The following is a 13095-nucleotide window of genomic DNA, read 5'->3' as shown; positions in this document are numbered from 1 at the left end:
AGCAGAAATGCCTCACCTCTGACACTTGATCGAGTCCCATCTCCATATGGGTACTCCATTCTTTCTTAAGGGTCTGGATTTTTTACTGGGACTCATAGGCAAAGAAGCAGAGAACGTGAAATATACCCTGAACGTGGGTAGATTTACGATAACCTTGGTGCTTGGTGAATCGACAAAAATAGCTTAGATGCTTCGCCTGGTGCAAAGAATTTTTTGTTCGGATTTGACCGATGTATCGGTTCATCGGTATCCCGATTCTCCGATCAAACTAGAGTCAGGGATTTCTGCTTTGCTTGTTCGTCATAGTTTGCATGGAATTTTGGATAAGACTTATTATTACTATTGTTGAGACTTCGATATCATGGGATGTTATCCCAGGTGAGCAGAATATCTCATACACCTGATTGCTCGATTTTGAGATTCCCTCCTACTGATCCACCTAGAGCAGTTACCGTCCAAGCTTGTCTTCCACATTCCGCTATTGCTGCCTTTTGAGCTTGTTCGAGTCGACCTTCTACACCAATTAGATAGAATCAGTCAGTCCCCAGGATTCGTTCCGTTCACTCGTACAGATAGCCAGATGCCACGATGCAGGCAGCCATGTAGCGGGAGAAAAAAAAACTTACTGCTGATACTAATTGCCGTACCGCCGTCAACAGCCGTCACAGTCACTATTCCAAAGCATCCAATATTAGCGGAAGTACCCGGAAGGATTTGACCAAGCTTTTCAGCGAAAATTGCCTCCTTACTCACTCCTGCAAGTGCCGCTCGAAGATGTGTTGGATGTATCATCTACCCTTAGGAACTGGATTGCACCCTGAATACCACCACCAAGGGATAAAAGGCTGGACAGAGACCGGAAAGAGAAAGATAACATCAGCTGTGTGCTCGACTGTTACGTTCATTCTTGACTCAGACCTAGGATTAAAGAAGGCTCACGCTACATTACAATCATGAGAATCCAGATTTCCACCTTGACATACAGGTTGAACAACTAATTCTGCTCGAGGTTTTATGACTCTATCAACATGACTGATGACTCCACCTAAAGACGTTGATAGACATGCTAAAATGATTAATATGGGAACCAAGAGCATGGTAGATTGATAGATTGGATTCAGACAAATAAGTGTCAATAAGCGATAATTCAGCCAAGTTAAGGAGTATGATCTTTGTAAGCTGTTCCTGCTCTTTCATCGTTACTTATATATCTTACTAAGTGTTTTCTAGATCCCATAATCAAGTTATGTTGGAGCCAGTTTTTGTCGGACATACCGACACCGGTTGAGAAGTTTCATCTGTCGAAACGCGACGGCGAAGATCAACCTGGTAACCGTAACTCATGACAAAAACGGTATCTCAGCTTCCACCATCATCAAAGCAGGTTTCTATATGCGATCAGCCGACATGGATGACGACAACATTCACAACAAGTGACCATGCATACTCATACGTCGAAGTCTCGCTCATTCGGGAATGACCCCATTCTGACACGTGTCATCTTTATCGCCAAAGGAAGGTTATGTTGATCGAGGTGACTCAACTTGAGTGGAGGTTGTCCACACATACGTCAACTTGAATCTGCAGTACGTACACGAACGATCCAGATGGCATATATATATATCTTTGTCTTTCTTCATTTCTCATCTCTTTTCTCTTTCCAACCTTTCTTGCTAGACTCTAGATCGTCAGCTTAAGAAGTACCATTGATCTTGAAAAGCTACTCTTTCAATCACTGTCTTTGACGCAACATCGTTCTTTTTTGTCTTCGTCAACATGACTTCTACTGAGGTGCGTGAATCGCTCACTACATATGCCGAGTGGCGAATATAGACGAGTACCACTCCTCGTATGGGCAATCATTTCAAGGGGAGTTACATGCTGATGTTCACTTTGCAGCCTACCTTGCCATACGACCGACCTATGCGTCAACACAGAGTAAGTGCATCTCAAACCCTCATATCTTTGCACGTCAGCTCAACGTATATCGAGGCGTTCGAAATTGTACCCCTGACTGATGTTCGGTGATACCTCTCTATGCAGTCTCGAGGTACTCCTAGGGTTTCTCAAGATCCGGGGATCACAGCCCCACACAAGAGGATGTTCAGTCTTCCCCCACACATCAAAGAGATCGATGCAGTTGTTGTTCATGACCTGGTTTGGGTGAGTTGCCATCAATAAAACCTTCAACCTCAAAGCTGAGAGTGTCATTTTGTATAGTGGACCAAGGATCAAGCCATTGTGGATCTGGCAAAACAACTTGGCTTTGACATCAGCGTCAATGATGTCCAGTTTCAAGAGCACAAGGTGAACGGTAAAAGCAAAGGGTGAGTTAACATGTGCAGCTTTGCGAGCGACGACTGACCATGCAAAGCTTTCGTAGGTCAGCTTTCATTATTTGTCATACTAGGGAGAACGCCCTCACGCTTTTCAATTTTTTCCAAGCAAAGTAAGTATTCGCGTGATGCACTTGACGTGGTTGACGATGGGTATTAGCACTTTTCTAGGAAGGAAGATTCCTGTGGCTTTGGGTTCTACAATCCTCGGCAATCCTCTTCTTCCCGGATGGGGGAATCTAGGTGACTTTACTTTACCTGTGTACCCAGTCTTTTCAACTACTGACTCTGACACTCAGGCCCTCGTCCTTTGAGCACTGCCATTCACACAACCGTTCGAACACCAACCAACTCTCACGGTGGGGTTAACTTCAATCGAGTTCGACCTAGTTCTCGAAGTGCTATTCAATCGAATCTCGGTGTTGGTCACCCGTATCCCCGAGCTTCTAGAACAAGCAACTGGGACAATCCTCCGGGACTCGGCAACACTGGTGAGATGACGCCGATCGGTCTCTGTTTCTGCAATATTGTTCGTTGAGCGGGAAGCTGAAGTCGTTCCGTAGAGTTCGCCATGGCTTGGCCATCACAGGAAGGCATGCCACCTGGATACGGTAAGCATGTGTCCTTTCGTTTCCGCTTGCGGATCATTTGAGTTGAGAGATCTAAACAGGCCCGATACCCCTTCCCTACCAATATAATGGGCACCAATATTAGACCGGAGCAATCGACACGCACTGACTGAGTACTCACGTCATCAGGGTAAGCCGAATCAACAAAGTTTTTGAAAGCTGCTGATCAATCGGTGCTCTTATATCTTTATATAGTTTGATCGATTGTTTGCCGTCTTTCCACTTTCATTATTCAATCCCGTCTTTTCCAAACTGCATATGTCCTTGAAATTAATCGATATCGCATTCGTTGTTTCCCAATCGTGTTATCGTCTAAACAGTATCTTGTAGCTCTCCGGCACTTCCATATACGAATGAGGCCGATTGATAGCGTCATGCATAAGTCACATGTCCTGAGAAATAACTCTCCATTCAATACTCTAGGGATTTGCTAGTGTGCAACGACTAGGGGCCAACGGGATTGCATCAATTTAACGTTTCTTCAAACAAGATTCGTCTCACTTTTCGACCATTTTCCCACCCCATGTCCGAGGAAGATCTTATTTGACTAAAAGCACCTCACTGCCTGTACAACCAGATGCGCTATGTTCTACCTGAATTACATCCTTTGTGGCTTATCCCCTAAAATGCCAATCTCTAGCGAAATAGCTCGATAAATCCCCCCTTAGGTGAGCCTTTGAACATCAAAGCTGCGGAGGTAAGCTCCTTTGATCCCTATTTAGCCCCTTTAGACTCGTTTGCTGCGGATGGGTACGAAGGGAGGGTTGTAGGAATCCTTTGTTGAGGATTCGCTTTGTTCTACTGACCTATACAGTATTTCTATTGACGGGCATGAGAAAAAAAGATATATTAACCTAGTTGGATTCGCATCTCTCGCCACTTTTCTTTTCTTTCTTCATTCCAAGCAAGAATTTTACTGAATTGTAATTCCTCAAATTGATCAAGATAAATTATTGAATATTTACCTTTCCACGTTGACTTTTGCAAAGACAACCGAATACATTTACAATATCTTATCATCTCGATCTCTATTTTTACTAAACGATAAATCGAAATCGAAATAAACAAGATGCGAGTCGAAAGATCTTTATTCCTTACCGCCTTATTTGGTGCTCTCGCTACTTTTGTAGCTGCTCAAAATGAGAATGGATCTGAAGCTGACAGGTGAGTCATTCAATCCTTTTCCTTCTACTTTTTACTATCAAACATAATAGTCTACTGTATTCTCTTGCTGATATGTAGATCTGTGTGAATAGTGGTTCTACCGAAGCTTCAGGATCTGCTGCCGCTGCCGGTGATGCTGGTGCATCTGGAGCATCTTCCGCTGCTGGTGTAGGAACTTCTAGCGCTTCATCAGGAACTGAAGGTGCTGCAGGTGCAGAAGAAACAGCTTCTGGTGCAATTGCAAGTGCTTCATCAGCAGTTTCTTCAGCTGTATCAGGTGCTTCTTCTGCTGTATCTTCTGCTGCTTCAGGAGCTGCAAATGGAGTTTCATCTGCTGCTTCTGCTGCAATTACTGGAACTTCTTCAATTGCAACTGGAGTAGTTGGAGGAGCTTCTTCAGTATCTTCAAAAATTTCTTCTGCTTCTTCTGCTGGATCTTCTGAAGCTTCTGCTAAAGGAACTGGTACTTCAAGTGGAAATTCTTCATCATCATCAGGAAATAGTTCTGATTCTGGAGCTTATCCTTTAGTAATTATTAATCATGGATCAGAATGGATGGTGACAGGTGCTGCTATTGTAATTGGAGCTTTCGGTGCTGGTGTAGCTACCCTTTTCTAGAATATCACTTTACATTTATATAATATACATATATATTATATACTCAGCTTGAGGGAAAGAAAAGAAGAGGAAGTGAAGAAACGATTGTTGGGTGATTGAAGATTTTACTACGATTATATGTAAATTTGAATATCTCAGATAAGTAAAAACTTTTTTATATATATATTTAATAAATGGACAATTTATATATATATGAAGTTTTTATTCCTTTTTGCTTATCTCGAATCTGTATTTACTTTTCATCTTACATTTTCAAAATATCGATAATTCTCATATCATCTGTAATATCGTTTATTTTTTTATGTATAGATTTTTAAATCTTTTTACATTGATTTTCGGTCAATTTCGGTCAGAAAGCAGAATTCTTTAATATTGATCTGATTAGTCAGGTGATGTCAGATATTTCCAATATCAATCGCGTGAAGAAAGTGCAAGCCCGTCGAAATAGCACGTTTGCATCTAACAAATCGTCCTACATGTCCTTTTTGATCCTTATATACATTCTTCATTGTACTACATCTACATCTACGGAGACATTCAAAACATATCAACGTATCTCTTAGTACATGAGTACCTGCAAGGAAGGGAGTGTCAGCTTTTTCCACAAACAAATCATAGTAAAATAATGGTCTACTCACCATTCAAAGTCGAAGTTATTCCCTTGATCACACCAACAATTACCTCTTGTATGAGCATCACCCTGTGGACAGTGCTATATTCCCAACACAAAAAAATCAGTATGTCATTCAATACTCAGCTTGATATTTGTGAATTTATGTGCGTCGACCGAGAACTCACCTGGAATGGCTCATGTCTATATCCAATATCCTCAAACCAATGTATTTGTTCTTTCTTAGCGAATAGAGCAGCTCCAATCGAATGTACAGGGGCGTCACCCCATCTTTCATAATAGAATCCACCTTTCCTATCGAGATAGTCAAAGAACTCCGTGTATGGTTCTGATCGCCAAAAATTGAGATCACCTAAATATCGATAGTATCAAAAGATCAGCCTTACACAATCTGTAGGCATAATTGACAGGAACACCGAGTGTGGAGGTACAACTTACCGATTTCGAAATTGGACCAGACTATTCAGCAGGATGATCATAAGCTCAATTATTCTTTGGTATGTCGATTGGTCGACTCACAGTGACACTTGTTATACGTCTCGCCACCATCATCACTCAAGAATTGCATAGCATTGCCTTCGGGTAGATAATCTGGGTGTTCTTGGACGAACTCTGATCATGATAGCCCGCAATCAGCAACATCCGAGCTTTGAGCAAGAAGCCGGACCCACCTTTGACAGCATCCCACAGCGTCGGGATGGTCTCGATATATTCGTATAACGAAAGAGTGAAACCGTATACTTTCTTCTCATCTTGCATAACCAAGAAGGGGTCGTAGTCTACGTTGAATAGAGCTTAGCCATCACCCAAATGAAGTTTGAGAGGGAGAACGATGACTCACTGAGGTCGCAAAAGAACTTGACAGAAGGCTCGATACGCCAATAGTAATCATAATCAGCGAGTAGAGGATGTCTGTAGAAGAACTGCGGCGCAAACAACGTATACGAGATCATGTTAGTGATCCACGACTCATCGGTACAGTTGTAGAGATTGACTTACACCTGAATTAAATCGACACATGTTTCTATACGGCACAGAATGACCGTAGATCACCTTCTTCCTTATCATATCCTCCCTGGCCTTTGTAGCTTTCTCCTCATCAATCCTGAATTGACGATGAACGAAGATCAATAATCACCTCATAGGTATGGTAAAGGTAGGTACTACTTACCAATCTGGTTGATACCAATGACTAGGTTCAATCTTTCCATAATGACAATTTGCTTTAGTCATTGATTGTGTATACTTTTTAAATTCATCCGAAAAATCCTCTTCATTCAAGAAGACATAATCGTATTTTGCCCAATGATTGAATCTATCCTCCATCTGTCTCATGGAATCTAAGAATGGCCAAAGATCGGAGTTTCTGGCTAAAAGAGGGTAAAGTCGTCAGACTTGATCCTTAGGATAATTTACGGAATGGAAATGCCCTCCACATAGCCAATTGATGTGCTGAAAAACAGAAGGATGGGAAATCTCGCAATACTCACCTAGTACTACAAATACGGCATTCGCCTTCCTCCTACCGTCCAACGCCTCATCATTCCTTAGATCATCTGCTGATGGTAATCCCTCTCCTCCCCAACTAGGTACAGCTGAATCAGGTGGTATTCCAGCTTTCCATCCTCCCGAAGGTAAAAGGTTAAAAGGCGATGTTGTTGCTCGGTATGTTGGGTGAATGGAGGCTAATAGATGTAACAGGAACTGAAAAGGAGCGATTTCTTCAGCATACAGGAAGGAACTCTTGCAGGAACATGATGATGGTACTCACAATGAACCCTCCTGCGATACCTATATACTTCCATCTGGGGATCATCATCTTGCCGGTTGGTGGCTATTGTGCCTATGTATTGAGGAGTGAATGGGAATCAGGGCTTTTTTGGAGTATATAATTGTCTGAGCAAAGTCGAGGGACGATGATATTGAGCTGGGCAGAGCGTAGTATCCTTTGTCTATCTTTCAGTGTCGGGTCCTTTACTCGAAGGAATGTGGATATTCTATGAATAGCTGAAGTCAATATAGGTATACGGCTTTGCGAAGCTTTCAAAACTAAGCGGAAAGCGTGTTGTCAATTTTGTGATGCTGAATGATGATCACCTGTCTAAGATGTTATTTCTGGATTATATCGAAATTCCAAAGAAAGGACAGATGAAATAACCGGCTGCGCCTTTAGCAAATTGGACTGCGATTCTGTTGCCAAGCGAGTGTAATATTCACCAGGACCAGCTCGACAGATATAGCCAGTTGTAACTTGGGTGGCGATGTGACGGGATGTCTAAGAACGTCTCCTCGGTCGTCTCTTGATAATCTGAACGCGTTAATAAATCATTTTGACCATATTGTCAAGCTAAATTTCAACGTTCAAGACATCTAATCCCGAGTGCAGATGACAACGGTGACAACACTTTAAATTGCGGAGTCCCCTCAAATAGGGGTGCTCAACACGAGATGTGGCATTCAATCAACCGAATTTAGGAGATAATCGATAAATGGACCATCGAATAAATAGTCATTATAGTTAGTTATTTTACGTATGCAATTGAGCTGGATGTAACGCATGGCCTGCTGATCGACTTTTAAGCTTTCAAACTAAACGGTTTAACGAAGCGAGGCGCGATGTTTGACGTGATGTATTATATGATCGCCTCTATTCCTGCACAGGCACCCTAGTGGGTATTTATCTTCTCTATCATTCAAGTACTGGATGTTTCAAGCCTGCACGATCGAATTTCTAACGCGTAATTTATGGGGTTAGACGAGTAGTAAAGTTTTAGGATAAGTCGGAACGGAATTTGACCCTGAGATTTGAGGAATTTCCGATGTGACATATCATTTTTTGATTTTTAGGATAAAACGAACGCGACTGTTATTTGATTTTAACGATCCTCCCTTGCTGTTCACCTAAAACGAAATGAAATGTAATGGGCGACCCTTATTGATTTCCGATATCTAGGATCATTTAAACTTTTTTTCCATTAGGGCTAATCCTTGGATTATATGCTTTGGTTGTTGGTAAAAGGAGTCGGAAATTGAATATCATGTGTTTTCCCTTGGATTTAGGTGACGAACGTTAAGGAAGGTGTGGTGACTGTTTTCTTTTTTCTCTGTTGTGAAGACTAATCAGTATACGATGTCAACAACGCCAACTTATACCTACTATGGAGTATCCGATGTGTTTGCATCGATACTTGGCAAAAAAGTAAATAACGCACTACATGGAATATCTTGATATATCATACCAACTATTGATGATCATCTTCCCCTTCCATTCATCTATTTCATCTTGATTCCTGTAATCGTTATACTTAAAAATAACCCCACCTCCCTTACTTAAGCTACTAACTCACACCCACTGCGGATCATCTTATAGAATAAAGACCTATCGATATCTAAAAAGTGACCACTGGTTGATCCTTGCTTGATACCTGATAATCATTATCTTTAACACGTCCCAACGACACTCATTTAATCGACAATCGCTGTCATTTATACGATATACCATAACGAAAGAATACGCGCTCCACAACATATCATATCCTATAACCTAACGTGAGTAGGCTTTTGATCATCTTGGCATTCAGAATCCACCTCAACTAACACATACCATGATAATTACAGATAATGCCACGAATTCCAGTACGAACAACGCCTTATCACGCTTTACCGCGGTGTACAAGACATTACAAATCCAAGCGAGACTTGATATTGAGAGCTTTAGGTAAAGCATCTTTTATCAATGGAAGTCAATTTGTAATCGCTTGGATATCGCCAAAAGGAGATACAGACATCTTCGCTTCTGAATTACTTCAATCAGCAGTAAAAGATAAAGAAGGTGGTGGTGTATTAAATAAGAAAGAATTAGAAAAAGAAGCTGCTAGAGTAAAACAAGAAATGATTAGAAGATGGGATGAAATTAGAAGATTAGAAGAAAAAGGTGAAGTACCTGTTTTAGATGAAGATAATCTTGTTGAAGAAAATATTGAAGGTGAAGATAATTTAAATGAAGAAGTTGAAGGTGAAGAAATTGATCCTGATAAAACAATGGTTGATGATGAATTGGATATTACAAATTTGGAAACTCCTCTTAAATCATCTGGAACTGGACTTGGTATTTCAACAAATATAAATAAAAAATTATCTCCTAGTGGAATGTATTCTACTTTTCCAGTTACATCAAATACACCTAGATCATTAACACCTTGTTCAACTTCAACATCTCTTACTCCAATGCAAAATATCGTTTTAAAACCTGAACAAATTGAAGGCTTTTATATGGATAGATTTACTAATTTACAACAACAAACTTGTAAATTAGTTGTTAAAGCTTGGATTAAAATTATTGAACCTAAAAAGCAAATGAAATTTCCTTATAACAAAGGTGAAGAATTCAAACCTACTTGGTGGCCTGAAGGTGTCAAGCATAGAGAACCCGATCATCTTCCTAAAGATGGTAAGTTTGTCATCCATCATGTATAAATATATAAACATACTCTGACTCTTTGTGAAATTCCTTGCAGAACGAAAATTACTTCTCATGTCTATTATTCGAAATCCATCTGTCAATGTGGCTAGATTACAATTATCAACAGCTGAGACTAGCGCTTTAATTTCAGCATCAAAACTTGCTATCTTAAGAGAAATTTACATTATAGCTAAAGAAGAAGAACGAAGAAGACAAATAGGTGATTTAACTTCAGATTTAACAATTGAATTACCTATTATCAATTCTTCAATTTCAAATGGATCACCTGAACCTATAAATGGTAAAAGATCACATTCATTACTTACTTTAGATGATAATAAGGAAAATATCAATTATGATTTAACAGGATATAATAATTCTACAAGTACAGGAAATGTTAATAAAAAATCGAAAAATCATCCAAGATTACCTGGATTAGCATTAACGAATCAACCTCAACAAAATCAATTTTCATATGATTCACCATATACAACTTCACCTTCACCTTTTGCTTATACTCATCCTTCAAATCAACATTTATCACCACATATTTGGGGTGAAACTAGATTATCTTCTACTGCATCTAGTTCATCAAATTCTGCTAATACAAGTCATTTATCACCTTATGGATATGCTACTTCAGAAGTACATTCAGATTATTCTTCAAGATCACCTAATCCAGAACAACAACAACAACAACAACAGCAACAACAACAACAAGCTGCACAAATAGCACAACAACAACAACAACAAAGACAATATACTAATCAACATCATTTAGCACCGATTTTAACTCATGGACATCATTCTCATCCAAATGCAACGACCGCAACACCTTCACCAATTGATTCTCCCGCTTTTCCACATTCAGCAAATGTACCTAATACTTCAGCAGGTTATTATCAAAGATCAAATTTGAATGGTGGATATATGCAACAACAACAAATGGAATATTTACATCAACACCAACAACAGCAACAACAACAACAACAACAACAAGAAGCTTATGGATTCCAATCTCCTTATATTACTGAACAAAATTGGGATTCACAATATTCACAACCTGCCTAAATAATAGTCGACCGAGGCGATTTTAAGGCGTCTGTTGATAAAGGGATGATCTATTTTATCTTTTCAAAGAAAAAAGCTATCTCAGTTGTTCTAAACGCTGTTTGTATATTTTGGTTGTTTTGGTTGTTTTATTTTTTAATGATTTGGACTTTCATTGTCTTTGAAACGAACGATTTATGTTAATTTTATGTAATATTTCAACGAGATCATTTGATATGTTTTTGTTTTGGTTATTTCCTTATTTACCTGTCATAAATCTTATACTCGATCCTAGTTAGCTATATATACATATATACCCTTATCGAAACCTATATTAACGAAATGACATCTAATTGTCCAATCTTCAAGTGAGCTATGTTTTTTTGACATGATACATATCGGATAATCGACAAATTTCATTATACAACAATACAAATCACTGAATATCGCTACTCGTGTATACGTTTGGTTCGTTTCATTCGTTTCAAAGGCTACAAAATACAATTCGGACATGGTTTGATCGGGAGAGAGAATCTAAAGCTACAAATAAAAAATTGACATTTTACTTTTCCTTGACATTGATTATATCGACAGTGGGTTCATTCCTCTTGAACTTTATCATCTCTATATCATTCTCATCTATAGGCTCCTCAATGACTGCGGGAGGAAATTCGATGACAGAAAAATCACCGCTCTCGAACGCTATTTGGGCGACGTCAACGAGTCAGAACAAATCATTAATCATGGAGTGTAGTGAGAAAGTTTGTGAGTCTCACCTCGAAAGCATTCCGATACCCAACTATCATCAACCTCGTACAACTTCGGCGGCTCACCACGGGTGATACACAACATATCGTATGGCGTCTCCTATGTTTGCGTCCCCATGAGCGCGCGATTCTAGACCGTACAGCTGAACGACTCACTTTATACGCTCGATGCACAGCTGCTCCCTTGATCTGGTCTTCAAGTGTCAATTGTTCTATACCGAGATCATCTGAACTGCTCTGTGAAGCATCATACGCCCACGCTCCGTTCAATTGTCCCTGCATGAGACCTCGTTCGAAAGCCCATCCTCCTTCAGAGGAGTACTGCGCACGCGGACCTGATTTGGGAGGGGTAAATTCAGCCACCGATATGCCGGCAGTAGCGAGGAGTTGTGAGACCTTCACCGAACATCAGTTCAATACTTCAATATCGTGAACAGCGATGCGATAGCCATATGAGGTGTACAAGCACCGATCAAGCAAGATTGCTAAATCGTATACCGAAGCAGAAGCCAAGAAAACTCACGGGACGTCGTATAAGATGTACAAGCTCATGAGAAAAGGTCATTGCTACGAGGAACAGTAGCCTGTGGTAATCTTCCGGACACTCTTCGGAATGTCGAAAGCTGTCAACTAAGCGGGAAGCAAGCTAATTAATCTGTCAGCTTGACAGCAGTTTTGGCGAACAGCACACGTCGGAAAACTCACGAATTCGTTAAGATAGATTGTCTTGTTGTTGAGCTCCAAGTTCTTGTTAGTCTCCGATGCCCTGACATGGAACCCTGCTTCATTGAATGCCATCATCTCTAACACTACAATCACCTTAGTCCTAAATAAAGCATGCGTTATAGCATTCATGATTTGCCCTTGAGCTGTACTGTCTTCCAGCATGATGCTTGAAGCGAGAGGTAGCCCATCAGGATGCGATATGATGCATTCTGCAAGCTTGACAGCATTTTCGACGACGTGGTGTATCTCGGGTTCAACGGGTTCATCTAAGAAAAGATCTGGCTTTACGTGCTTTCGATTGTATCGCCCATAATGGACAGCGAGCACTGGTTCTGGTTGCATTCGGGAAGAAGGAATTGACATATTAACGCTAGGTGTAGTGACGATCCTACTTGAACTAGCTGCACTACGGACTTGAGCTAAGTGGCGAGAAGAAGAAGTTGAACTTGTCGACTCGTCAAGAGATGAGTGAGGGACATTCTTGGCTGTTGACATGATTTTTGAGGTTTCTTTAGCAATTTGGGGTGGCATTGTAATCAATTTGGGGTGACATTGTAATTGTACCTGCTTGATTTGTGCTGCAATTTGTGAAATGATTTAAGATTAACGAATTTATATTGCAGGAGATGATAAGTAGAACAAGGTTGAAAGAGATTTAAAAGCGATCTACAAGTTGCGAGTCCAACATGTCAACAATCCTGACGTCAACATA

General features: G+C 40.3%; 6 protein-coding genes across 6 annotated transcripts; 3 read left to right on the top strand and 3 right to left on the bottom strand.

The window, feature by feature from the left end:
* Positions 1–392: 392 nt before the first annotated feature.
* On the bottom strand, positions 393–1097 carry I206_103340 (uncharacterized protein; the record flags this gene model as incomplete). The annotated part of the gene is made up of 4 exons (XM_019153423.1): positions 393–514; positions 627–671; positions 754–845; positions 940–1097. 4 exons carry the CDS (start codon positions 1095–1097, stop codon positions 393–395), a joined length of 417 nt encoding a protein of 138 aa, XP_019013584.1.
* Positions 1098–1776: 679 nt separating this feature from the next.
* I206_103339 (uncharacterized protein) lies at positions 1777–3050 on the top strand (the record flags this gene model as incomplete). Its single annotated transcript, XM_019153424.1, has 9 exons — positions 1777–1791; positions 1900–1938; positions 2044–2163; positions 2221–2327; positions 2384–2449; positions 2497–2579; positions 2636–2827; positions 2900–2947; positions 3007–3050. 9 exons carry the CDS (start codon positions 1777–1779, stop codon positions 3048–3050), a joined length of 714 nt encoding a protein of 237 aa, XP_019013585.1.
* Positions 3051–4034: 984 nt separating this feature from the next.
* I206_103338 (uncharacterized protein) lies at positions 4035–4747 on the top strand (the record flags this gene model as incomplete). Its single annotated transcript, XM_019153425.1, has 2 exons — positions 4035–4129; positions 4222–4747. The coding sequence occupies 2 exons, from the start codon at positions 4035–4037 to the stop codon at positions 4745–4747; spliced, it is 621 nt and encodes a 206-aa protein (XP_019013586.1).
* A 537-nt stretch (positions 4748–5284) lies between these two features.
* I206_103337 (uncharacterized protein) lies at positions 5285–7197 on the bottom strand (the record flags this gene model as incomplete). Its single annotated transcript, XM_019153426.2, has 11 exons — positions 5285–5321; positions 5386–5459; positions 5546–5730; positions 5817–5837; positions 5898–5990; positions 6050–6157; positions 6220–6301; positions 6378–6483; positions 6550–6748; positions 6869–7082; positions 7150–7197. The coding sequence occupies 11 exons, from the start codon at positions 7195–7197 to the stop codon at positions 5285–5287; spliced, it is 1167 nt and encodes a 388-aa protein (XP_019013587.2).
* Positions 7198–8999: 1802 nt separating this feature from the next.
* On the top strand, positions 9000–10911 carry I206_103336 (uncharacterized protein; the record flags this gene model as incomplete). The annotated part of the gene is made up of 2 exons (XM_019153427.1): positions 9000–9828; positions 9896–10911. The coding sequence occupies 2 exons, from the start codon at positions 9000–9002 to the stop codon at positions 10909–10911; spliced, it is 1845 nt and encodes a 614-aa protein (XP_019013588.1).
* A 541-nt stretch (positions 10912–11452) lies between these two features.
* I206_103335 (uncharacterized protein) lies at positions 11453–12914 on the bottom strand (the record flags this gene model as incomplete). The annotated part of the gene is made up of 5 exons (XM_019153428.1): positions 11453–11592; positions 11667–11757; positions 11814–12053; positions 12181–12303; positions 12363–12914. The coding sequence occupies 5 exons, from the start codon at positions 12912–12914 to the stop codon at positions 11453–11455; spliced, it is 1146 nt and encodes a 381-aa protein (XP_019013589.1).
* Between the last annotated feature and the right edge of the window lie 181 nt (positions 12915–13095).

The sequence above is a fragment of the Kwoniella pini genome, chromosome 4, assembly GCF_000512605.2.
Source record: "Kwoniella pini CBS 10737 chromosome 4, complete sequence".
NCBI lineage: Eukaryota > Fungi > Basidiomycota > Tremellomycetes > Tremellales > Cryptococcaceae > Kwoniella > Kwoniella pini.
The sequence above is the reverse complement of the archived record's forward strand: the minus strand, read 5'-3'. Positions and strand labels throughout refer to the sequence as shown.